This window comes from Eretmochelys imbricata, chromosome 18 (genome assembly GCF_965152235.1).
Source record: "Eretmochelys imbricata isolate rEreImb1 chromosome 18, rEreImb1.hap1, whole genome shotgun sequence".
Taxonomy (NCBI): domain Eukaryota; kingdom Metazoa; phylum Chordata; order Testudines; family Cheloniidae; genus Eretmochelys; species Eretmochelys imbricata.
In genome coordinates, this window is record NC_135589.1 from 20,559,726 (window position 1) to 20,572,014 (window position 12,289).

A 12,289-nucleotide genomic window follows, 5' to 3' on the forward strand; every position below is an offset into this window, starting at 1 on the left:
TAATTATGCAGCCTAAAAAGCCTAACTGAGAAACAGTTAGTGCTCTCTGACATGGCTGTTTGCTATGACAATATTATCGGTAGGAGAGTAACTCAGTAAGACTCAGAGATCTAGCTAGCTTCTGGAGAGTATAGGCTAGTCTGTTAGCCAAACTACTCTCCTCATCTGTCACCTGATAGAAGAACTACCACTGGCCAAATTTGCAGTGCCGCCACATTGGTTGAATCCCTGATAGCCAGCATACATGTTGTGATGGCAACCACACTGTAAATGTTAAACAGGAAAATAGGATGAATAGTAGTTAAAGTTGGGCTGGTTAACAAGACGCCAAGAAGAATAGCTAGTGCTATCAATTCTGTAACAACCGCTTGGGTTCAAATTTTGCATTTAAGGAACAACGTTTCTGAGATATAAGACACAAGGGTAGCTGATGAAGAAAAGACCCAACAGAATGTGACTGCACTCTGTTCATTCACTAAGCATGTAAGACATAATTAAGTGCTGAAGTTCAACAATAATCAGCACAATTCACAGCTTGGAAATGACAAAGTTCTGGCACCTAAAATTGTTTATAATTATAGCTCATCGGGTCACTAGTTTTATTAACTCCTCTGATCCAAATCTCAGCAGAGAAATCTTACCGAAGGTATGTTCCATCTAAGGTTAGGTCATCTAGATTGTTCCCAAGGTAATGGTCAATCAGCTTCTCTCTTGAAGGCTTTGAAAGAAAAAGGTTAATGAAATGTCACCAATTTTTTTGTGAACAGGATAGAAACTATAGAGTCAAACAATTAAAATTAAATGTGAGACATCATGTCATGCCTTTTTCTATATGCCTCTATTTTTAGACTTAAATAACTAAGTTGAATTAACAGTATCTTCAAACAAACTCACATATACAACAAGGTCTCACAATGTTAGAGTTTTTACTACATCTCTGACAAAATACTAGTTTTGTTTAGCACAACAGTAAAAAGCAAACATGGCAAAACTATTATATGCAAATTACACAGTAAGTTTTAAAATAAAAAACGCTATCATTTATATTTACTGTACTATAAGAGAACAACAGCATTTGTTCCAAACATACTCAGTTCCGTTATGCTATTTTGGTTTACTCCTTCCAAGGGAATTTCTTTTCAAAATTACATTAAAAAGAACAACCAACCAAAAAACAGAAAATAAGTGCATGACAGCTCTGTTTAAACAACACTAATGTAACAACAACAAAAATCAAAAGGCACCCTACATTAGGTGAAGCACATCATTATTAAGTATGTGTAGCAACATTCAACGGACAGTCTATGTTTGAGATGGAAACTTTCTTCCATAACTTACTTTATATACTTACGTTATTGCTGTCATTGCTGTAGTCTGCAGGTTCCCCAATTATATTTATTGCTACCAGAGCAACCTAAGGTAGAATTAAAAAGAAATACAAGACCACTATTACTTTACTTGTATTTTATGAAGACTTGAACAACTTCATTATATAACATGCACTGAGCCATTACACAGCTTGTGCTGGCACCTCTAAAATATTTTTTATCACTTTCTGAAAATTATCTAGTAGTGAATTACTTAAATTCATAGAGTCTATGGGCCCTATGCACCCAAATATATATAGGCAAGAGCTCATTGTAAGAGTAAAATGCATATGTTCAACAATTTGTTATTAAATTAGCTAAAGGTAACTTGGCTAGAAACATGGTGTAGTGGTCTGCTACTCCCCTTTTAGGGCCATAAGCCCTGGTCGACACTAGGAGTTGAGGTTGAATTTAGCAGCGTTATGTCGATTTAACCTGGCACCCGTCCACATGACGAAGCCCTTTTTTTCGACTTAAAGGGCTCTTAAAATCGATTTCCTTACTCCACCCGACAAGGGGATTAGCACTGAAATTGGCCTTGCTGGGTCAAATTTGGGGTACTGTGGATGCAAGTAGACGGTATTGGCCTCCCGGACCTATCCCAGAGTGCTCCATTGTGACTGCTCTGGACAGCACTCTCAACTCAGATGCACTGGCCAGGTAGACAGGAAAAGGCCCGCGAACTTTTGAATTTCAATTTCCTGTTTGGCCAGCGTGGCAAGCTGCAGGTGAGTGCAGAGCTCATCAGCAGAGGTGACCATGATGGAGTCCCAGAATCACAAAAGAGCTCCAGCATGGACTGAATGGGAGGTAAGGGATCTGATCGCTGTATGGGGAGAGGAATCTGTGCTATCAGAACTCCGTTCCAGTTTTCGAAATGCCAAAACATTTGTCAAAATCTCCCAGGGCATGAAGGACAGAGGCCATAACAGGGACCTGAAGCAGTGCCACATGAAACTTAGGGAGCTGAGGCAAGCCTACCAGAAAACCAGACAGGCAAATGGCCGCTCCGGGTCAGAGCCCCAAACATGCCGCTTCTATGATGAGCTGCATGCCATTTTAGGGGGTTCAGCCACCACTATCCCAGACGTGTTGTTTGACTCCTTCAATGGAGATGGCGGCAACACAGAATCAGGTTTTGGGGACGAGGAAGATGATGATGATGAAGCTGTAGATAGCTCATAGCAAGCAAGTGGAGAAACTGGTTTTCCTGACAGCCAGGAACTATTTCTCACCCTGGACCTGGAGCCAGTACCCCACGAACCCACCCAAAGCTGCCTCCCAGACCCACCAGGCGGAGAAGAGACCTCTGGTGAGTGTACCTTTTAAAATAGTATACATGGTTTAAAGCAAGCATGTTTAATGATTAATTTGCCCTGGCGTTTGCGGCTCTCCTGGATGTACTCCCAAAGCCTTTGCAAAAGGTTTCTGGAGAGGACAGCCTTATTCCGTCCACCATGGTAGGACACTTTACCACACCAGGCCAGTAGCACGTACTCGGGAATCATTGTAGAACAAAGCATTGCAGTGTATGTTTGCTGACATTTAACCAACATCCGTTCTTTATCTCTCTGTGTTATCCTCAGGAGAGTGATATCATTCATGGTCACCTGGTTGAAATAGGGTGCATTTCTTAAGGGGACATTCAGAGGTGCCGTTCCGGCTGGGCTGTTTGCCTGTGGCTGAACAGAAACGTTCCCCACTGTTAGCCATGGGGAGGGGGAAGGGGTGAGGGGCTAGCCACGTGGTGGGGGGAGGCAAAATGCGACCTTGTAACGAAAGCACATGTGCTATGTATGTAATGTTAACAGCAAGGTTTACAGTGAAAGAGTGTACCCATTGTTCTATAAAATGTGTCTTTTTAAATACCACTGTCCCTTTTTTTTTCTCCACTAGCTGCATGTGTTTCAAGGATCACAGGATCTTCTCCTTCCCAGAGGCTAGTGAAGATTAGAAGGCAAAAAAAACACACTCGTGATGAAATGTTCTCTGAGCTCATGCTGTCCTCACACACTGACAGAGCACGGACGAATGCATGGAGGCAGACAATGTCAGAGTGCAGGAAAGCACAAAATGACCGGGAGGAGAGGTGGTGGGCTGAAGAGAGGGCTGAAGCTGAAAGGTGGTGGCAGCGTGATGAGAGGAGGCAGGATTCAATGCTGAGTCTGCTGGTGGATCAAACTAATATGCTCCAGCATATGGTTGAGCTGCAGGAAAGGCAGCTGGAGCACAGACCGCCACTACAGCCCCTGTGTAACCAACTGCCCTCCTCCCCAAGTTCCATAGCCTCCTCACCCAGACGCCCAAGAACGTGGTGGGGGGGCCTCTGGCCACCCAGCCACTCCACCCCAGAGGACTGCCCAAGCAACAGAAGGCTGGCATTCAATAAGTTTTAAAGTTTTAAACTTTTCAAGTGCTGTGTGGCCTCGTCCTTCCCTCCTCACCCCTCCCAGTGCTTCTCTCCTCCACCACCCCTCCCGGGCTACCTTGGCCGTTATCCCCCTATTTGTGTGATGAATTAATAAACAGTGCATGAATGTGAAGCAACAATGACTTTATTGCCTCTGCAAGCGGTGATCAAAGGGAGGGGAGGGTGGTTAGCTTACAGGGAAGTAGAGTGAACCAAGGGGCGGGGGGTTTCATCAAGGAGAAACAAACAGAACTTTCACTCCGTAGCCTGGCCAGTCATGAAACTGGTTTTCAAAGCTTCTCTGATGCGCACCACGCCCTCCTGTGCTCTTCTAACCGCCCTGGTGTCTGGCTGCGCGTAACCAGTGGCCAGGCGATTTGCCTCAACCTCCCACCCCGCCATAAACGTCTCCCCCTTACTCTCACAGATATTGTGGAGCGCACAGCAAGCAGTAATAACAGTGGGAATATTGGTTTCGCTGAGCTCTAACTGAGTCAGTAACTGCGCCAGCGCGCTTTTAAACGTCCAAATGCACATTCTACCACCATTCTGCACTTGCTCAGCCTGTAGTTGAACAGCTCCTGACTACTGTCCAGGCTGCCTGTGTACAGCTTCATGAGCCATGGCATTAAGGGGTAGGCTGGGTCCCCAAGGATAACTATAGGCATTTCAACATCCCCAACAGTTATTTTCTGGTCTGGGAATAAAGTCCCTTCCTGCAGCTTTTGAAACAGACCAGAGTTCCTAAAGATGCGAGCGTCATGTACCTTTCCCGGCCATCCCACGTTGATGTTGGTGAAACATCCCTTGTGATCCATCAGTGCTTGCAGCACTATTGAAAAGTATCCCTTGCGGTTTATGTACTTGCCGGCTTGGTGCTCTGGTGTCAAGATAGGGATATGGGTTCCGTCTATCGCCCCACCACAAATAGAGAATCCCATTGCAGCAAAGCCATCCACTATGACCGGCACATTTCCCAGGGTCATTATCGTTGATATCAGCAGATCTTTGATTGCGTTGGCTACTTGCATCACCGCAGCCCCCACAGTAGATTTGCCCACTCCAAATTGATTCCCAACTGACCAGTAGCTGTCTAGCGTTGCAAGCTTCCACAGGGCTATTGCCACTCGCTTCTCAACTGTGAGGGCTGCTCTCATCTTGGTATTCATGCGCTTCAGAGGGGAAAGCAAGTCACAAAGTTCCATGAAAGTGCCCTTATGCATGCGAAAGTTTCGCAGCCACTGGGAATCGTCCCAGACCTGCAACACTATGCGGTCCCACCAGTCTGCGCTTGTTTCCCGGCGCCCAGAATCGGTGTTCTGCGGCATGAACCTGCCCCATTAGCACCATAATGCCTGCATTGCCAGGGCCCCGTGCTTTGAGAGAAGTCTGTGTCCATGTCCTCATCATTCTCGTCACCATGCTGACGTCGCCTACTCAACCGGTTTCACTTTGCCAGGTTCTGGTGCTGCATATACTGCTGGATAATGCGCGTGGTGTTTAATGTGCTCCTAATTGCCAAAGTGATCTGAGCGGCCTCCATGCTTGCTGTGGTATGGCGTCTGCACAGAAAAAAGGCGCGGAACGATTGTCTGCCATTGCTCTGACGGAGGGGGGGGCGACTGACGACATGGCTTACAGGGTTGGCTTATAGGGAATTAAAATCAACAAAGGGGGTAGCTTTACATCAAGGAGAAACAAAAACAACAGTCACACAGAATGACCCCCTCAAGGATTGAACTCAAAACCCTGGGTTTAGCAGGCCAATGCTCAACCCACTAAGCTATCCCTCCCTCTGGTATTTCAGGCAGGACTTCATGGAGGGAGTGAGGGAGGGGGGAGCAAATGAATACAAAACAAATCTGGTCTATTTTTTGTTTTGATCCACTCCATCTATCTTTTACATCTTTGGCTGGCAGCAGACAGTGGAGAAGGACTGCAAGCCATCCACACCTCCTGCCTGCTCACCATAAGATGGTACAATAGGACTGCCTGCAGGACTAAAGAGAATTACCTGATCGAGTCACTCCTAATTTAGTCCCTGAGCCCATATCTGCCCAGGCGCTCCTGACCGACCTTACCGAGGCGGCCAGGAGCACCTCGGACATGAGGAGGATGGTTTTCAGGCCTATTATACCATCTGCTGCCACAAGGCAATGGGTTGCTGCTGCTGTGTAGCAATGCAGTACCACGTCTGCCAGCACCCAGGAGACATACGGTGACAGTGAGCTGAGCGGGCTCCATGCTTGCCATGGTACGGAGTCTGCACAGGTAACTCAGGAAAAAAGGCGTGAAACAATTGTCTGCCGTTGCTTTCACAGAGGGAGGGAGGGCCTGATGACATACCCAGAACCACCAGCGACAATGTTTTTTGCCCCATCAGGCATTGGGATCTCAACCCAGAATTCCAATGGGCAGCGGGAACTGTGGGATAGCTACCCACAGTGCAACACTCTGGAAGTCGACGCTAGCCTCGGTACTGTGGAAGCACTCCGCCGAGTTAATGCACTGAATGCACTTAGAGCATTTTGTGTGGGGACACACACAATTGACTATATAAAAACGATTTCTAAAAAAACTACTTCTATAAATTCGACCTAATTTCGTAGTGTAGACATAAGTCTGATTCATACACAGCATAAGTATGCAAAGTTAGAGAGGGTGATTCTCAGCTTCTTTCATTTTGGATAGATGTGCAGTGTAACTACTTAATTGTCGTGCCTGTATTATACAATAAGCACTCAGAGCGCAAAATGAAAAACAGCATAGAACTGCACACTTGATTAATCTGTTCTGGATACACTGAATACCACTTCTGGCCAATCTGACAGAAGAGCAGCCAGCAAGAGAACTTTTACCTTCAGATATTATCTATACTCTTAATATACAATGCAGTGCTTGGATGAAAATGTGCCAAACAAAAGCTCTCGATTATATCCAAATGTCTTAAGTGTAGTATAGAAATCTTTAGAATCCTACATATTGAAGCTAATAATTTGCACATTAAAGAAAAGAGACACCAGACTTTTAATTGACATTTTTCTGAGAATTACTCATTCACAACGACTTCCCACTGGCAATTTTAGTTTTGTAAATCAAGGCAGCATTTTGCTATGGCCGTCTTGGACAACTGCAATATTGTCTAGAGCATCAAGTCACCATTTTAATTAATCTTACCTGACTGTATAAGTTGTATCTATTGATGTAATTTTTATGGAAAGTGAGTTTTAGATACTGTCCTACTGCATCCACGTAGACTGACTTCAGCTCCCGTGCTTTGTACCCAGTCTTCTCATTGTCTGAGAGAGAGACATAACTGTAGAAAGAAAATTGATAAGGCAGATGGAATGTGTAAAAACATGCAAATAAGTAAAATATATTTTGTTAATATAGAACATCCATTCAAATTAGTATTTTGATAAGTTTTAAAATGGTATTGAGAACTGAAATAAAGAATGCCATTTCTCTTTTTAAAAAAGCACTCTACAGACTTAATTCAAAGTGCACTGATATCAAAAGACGTTTTGACACTGAGTTCCAGGGGCTTTGGATCACTTCCTATACCAATTCAGTGGAATAAGCCCCACAGCCCTGAGCCTGCATTGAGAAAACATGTGAGTGAACCCTTGGGGTTCTACTCCGGCAGCCACACATATGGACACAATTGCAGCACTGGGGCCTATGTATTAAAAGAGTTGATGTGTTAAATATGCTCAACTATTAATAGAATACCAGAGAACAGGGATGCATAAAACCACCTGAAGTTATGGCAACCACCATCCCTTTAAAACTGCAATAAAAAGGACTTTTCTATCTGAAGATATTAAAATTGAAATCATGTACTTAGAGTATAAGGTCTTTGGGACATGGATCATATTTTTGTCATGTTTTTGTATGGCACCTAGCACAGTGAGGCTTACAACTAGGGCTTCTAAGTGCTACCACAATACAAATAAATAACAACAACACAGGACTTAATACATACTGTTTTTTTATAGATTTTTCTTCTTTCAACAACTGTGCCTGCTCCACATGCATATTTAAAAAGACGACGACATGTCAGCTTGTGTACTGAGAGATACTGGTCAATAAGTCTAGTTGGTGTCTATATCCATGTTTAATAAAAACCACAGAAAAGAATGCAGCTGTCATGTGTGTTCTGAAAGTCCAGGGAAAAATGTTGTCCTCAGTTGCACCCATACAATTTGAGTGACTTCAACTTTATTACTGTAGCATTCCACAGATGCAACTGGGGGACAGAATTTCCCTTCCCTATTTCCTTAACATCACATCAACATTTTACCAGTGACTAACATACCACTCCCTTCCCAAATCTTACCTTTCTGATTAAAGTGACACCATCATTTAGCACCTTTTGACTTACCCCAGTCTGCGAAACCTCTCTGACTGATATGGTGCAAAGTACTCAGGCAGATTTTCACTAACGTAGAACTCAATTTTGCTTGAAATCATATACTGGTGAGCAAGTAATTGCAGCTTTCGAACTCGACATCTCTCCACCATCTGAAGGACGATTTCTTGCGGATACTGGCAGAGTCTGAAAGTAAAGAAAATTTTCAATAGTCATCTTCTTAAAGAGTTATTGCCAACTTGAATCACACTTTGTCTAAAAATTGTTTCTCTCTTATTGCTACAAGTAGCCCCTAACATTCAGAGCCATGCTGGGAAGGATGGGGGGAGGAGGGACAGCTTGCCCAGGTCCCTTGTTCGAGAGGGCTCCTAAAACCAAGTGACATTGTTGCCTGGCATGCAGGGTCATAGTGCCACTCACAATAGAGGGTCAGCCAGACCAAACCTCAGTGGCTTTGCAACTCCATGTAATAGGTTGGAAAGCCCAGACCAGACAGCCAGGCCCAGCCCTGTGACACAGGAGCCAAGCTCCTGCTGCGGGCTGAGTGTAGTGTGGGCTCACTCTCCAATTCCCCACCTTCCCTCAGTGGTAACTTTTTTAGCAGGGTGGGGGCCCTCAGTTTCAGATCTTGCCCAGGCACACCAAAATGTGCAGCCCTGCTAACATCACTACAGCAAGTTTTGGTGTGTGTGTGTTGGGGGGGCTCTTTTTTCAATTTACTTTGTTTATTTAACAGCAGTATGTATAGACAGGTCACCCTGCTGGATGTGTGGGCTGTGGGCCTGTCACACAATAGAAGTGGAGAGAAAAGCATTAAAAAAAATAAGAGAAGGCAAGTGATTGTAAAACCACAAAAATTGGCAGGAGGACTTGGAGGCAGATGTAGTGCCCAAAATCACTTTTTTTTTTTTCCAAATTGACTTGTTTCAAGTTAATGGTATCCTTTTTAAGAACACTCTGGAGTTTTGGGGGATAAGAGCTGTGTGGGATGAAAGGTAACTAAAGAACTTGGTCCACAGTTCTTACAACCAGTGAGGTCCCTCACCCTGCAATCTGCTTTGGGCAGACAGAACCAGGGCACTGACTTTGATGGGGTCTCACGTGGACACAGGAGTCTGCCTGGAGCAGTTCACAGGACTGGGGCTGGGTTTTGTCAAACTCTTTGTGATCTTGAATGAGAGGCAATTATGCAAAATCATGATTTTCTATCTTAGATTTCTTATTTTTTGATGTAATCAGATACCCAGGGTAGAATTATTTCCCTGTGAATTACTTATATCTCATATTTTAGAGACACTTCAACGCATCCTTAATATAAATAACTCTTTCACTTACAGTACCTTGGTGATCTCCATCCATTGACTGTTGGTGCATGAACCATCAGTTCTTTTGCACTGAAGCCATCTTCATGTCCTGATGAACTGATAACTACAAATCCAATTTTGTGTGGCATTCTGCACAGTTGACCTGATAAAACAATGACTTTTTAAAATTAAGTTAATTCATTTTATAAAAGCTACAACTAAATAAGTACAACCCACTCCAGCAGTCTCTACTCAGACAAAATGACTGTTGACTTTTATGGGAACTTTCTTGAATAAAAATACTAGCACATCAGATTCTTAATCTAAATCCTATCAAACCTCATTAATATTAAAGGTATTAGTTTTAGCATTGTTTAATAAAGCCAATAAAAACTTCCAAACTCAGAGGGAACTTTGTACTATTAGCCAAGATGGTTAGCAATGCAACCCTATGCTTTGGATGTCCCTAAAATCTGACTGCTAGAAGTTGGGACTGGACAACAAGGGATGGATCACTCAATAAATTGCCCTGTTCTGATCATTCCCTCTAAAGCATCTGGCAATGGCCACTGTCAGAAGACAGGACACTGGACTTGATGGACCATTGGTCTGACTCAGTGTGGCTGTTCTTATGTAATGAATGGAACTGGTAAGTGAGAAAAGTAGATTTACCGAAATACCTCTGATATCACAACACTCCACATAACTCAGTTACTCATGGGGCAAAAGCACAAAAAAGTGCATGGATCTCTCTGATCAAAGAACAGCCTCCTGGTTAGTGATCTTATAAAACTGAACTCATTTCACAGTGAAAAGGATACAGAGCTAGCATGTAACACCTGCTTTCCTAGAATGTCTGTAAAACATATCCATCATTCCCGCACTTAGAGTGGTCTGCAAACAGGTTAATTGGCAACAAAATAACTAAAAAGTAATGTATTAAGTTATCTTTGAAAACTGAGCACATTGTAGTTTCACACAAAAAGTAGGCGGCAGGAAGGGATGACGAGCTCCCTTCTCCTGTAAAGTTCGTGAACTCTGTAAAAGAAATGCTCCCTCCTAGTAGAACACTTTCAGTTTTCATCAGCATCTGCCTCAAAATTCATCACCTCGTTTTAAACTCTCACAAGCTGGTTTGTCACGAGTTGCAGTCTGTTCTGAAAACTAACATAAATGGTCTATACCATCTGACAAAGTAAATAAAATGTATCATGATTAGATTAAAATGAGATACATGCAAAATCCTGGGAGTCCGTGAGCCTACCACAAAAAATATTAAATAGAGTTCAACCTGACCACTGGCACTGGTGACTGGAGCAGGCTTTAACACCACAGAACACATTCTCTTGTGGGCTGCCCTGTACACCCATTACTGTGGTCCACTTTCACGTGTTAAAATGGTTCTCTTGGGAGGAAATTCAGTTTTGCTAAGCTTCTAGCCCACCTCATCATGCTTTATGCACAGCAAACAGTGGCAAGTATTAACACAGCACATGCACTTTCCCATCTCTCACATTCTCTGAGCCTGCACTCCTCCAGCCCCCTCAACTCTCAGTGACCCTGGGACAGGGCACAGGGGTGCCATTTCAGATTTTGGTAAGTGGGGGGCAACTTTAACTGTGATTCCAAGGGCTACTTAGGCACCTGAAAACTTTAAGTTTTTTTTTGTTTTCTGCAGATAACTTCAAAATTAGGAGCACTGTATCTAATTCCTATATATATATATATATATATATATATATATATATATATATATATATATATATATAAAAAGAGGATTTAATAAATATTACTCACTCAGCTCTAATACTGACATGTTCTCACATCTTGCGTCAAAATCACTTATGGAACACTGGTTAGGTTTAAAATTTTAATGTATATCCTTTGTTACTAACTCTTGAATACAACAATTGAAACAACTGTAGAAATATCTAGAATACTTTCTATCACTTTTTTGCAGTTCATCGAGATTGGAGTAGATCATTTAATTTTGGAAACATCCTACTAGGGCAGGGCCCCCTGAGTTTATACTGCACCTGCCTGGGGCTCTAGAGGTGTTATCTCATGATAAATAATAGACTAGAAACAAATCTTAAACAGGAGTGAAGCTGACACTTTCACAGTATTGCCAATCCCAAATGTTCAAAAATGATGAATCTGGCTCCCCAAAAATCATGAGATTGGCTTTAAAATCATGAGATTATGTCAAAATAACAGATTTGGGGTTCTTTTTATTTGCCTTCTGCTTTTTGAGATGTTAGGGTGCTTTGGGGTCACATTTTGACGCTTTCTCCACAGCCATGAGGACTAAAAACTTCTTTTTTCTTTAAGAACGAAGGCTAAAATAATCACATAGCCACTTGACTCCAGGAGCTGGAGCTTTAAGGAAAACATCATCATAAGACGCATGACAAAAATAATAAGAGTTGGCAACACTGCTTACTTCTGTTTAAAAGCTAGTTACTTTTCAGAAGGCTCTTAAACACAACACTACAGAATTGTGTTGCAGTTCTCACAGGAGAATATTTAAAACCAAACACCAAGAAAATTCTATATCTTAAAGTTGAGAAAAAAACAGACTTCTGAGGTATATCAGAGCAACTGCAGGCAGGAAAGGAAAACAAACAGGCACAGGAGTTCTGGGCAGCTCTTCCTTTAGAAAGAAAGTTGGAGGGTCAAATCTTCTAGTCCTTAATCAAGTAAAACTTCTACTGCAGAAGTGCCTCCACTCAGAGCTATAAACATCACAGTGAACATGTGAAAACGTGTGGTCAATAACTGTACAACCTCATATTTAAATATCTGAGCCATCTTATCCAGATTTACACATTTTATA

At 42.8% G+C, this 12,289-nt stretch overlaps 1 protein-coding gene across 7 annotated transcripts in view; it reads right to left on the minus strand.

Annotated features, from left to right (window-relative positions):
* The window catches only part of CEP104 (centrosomal protein 104), a 41,790-nt gene that overhangs the window by 25,652 nt on the left and 3,849 nt on the right, over positions 1-12,289 (minus strand). For 6 of the 7 annotated variants that reach the window (XM_077837030.1, XM_077837028.1, XM_077837024.1 and 3 more), the window contains exons 2-6: positions 9,490-9,616; positions 8,162-8,335; positions 6,955-7,093; positions 1,352-1,414; positions 642-718 (exon numbers count right to left, since the gene is read on the minus strand). In XM_077837030.1, the coding sequence (XP_077693156.1) occupies positions 642-718; positions 1,352-1,414; positions 6,955-7,093; positions 8,162-8,335; positions 9,490-9,602 (566 nt within the window). In that variant the 5' untranslated portion in view covers positions 9,603-9,616. Of the gene's footprint in view, positions 1-641; positions 719-1,351; positions 1,415-6,954; positions 7,094-8,161; positions 8,336-9,484; positions 9,617-12,289 lie in introns of all 7 variants that reach the window. The other variant, XM_077837029.1, reaches the window with a different exon arrangement.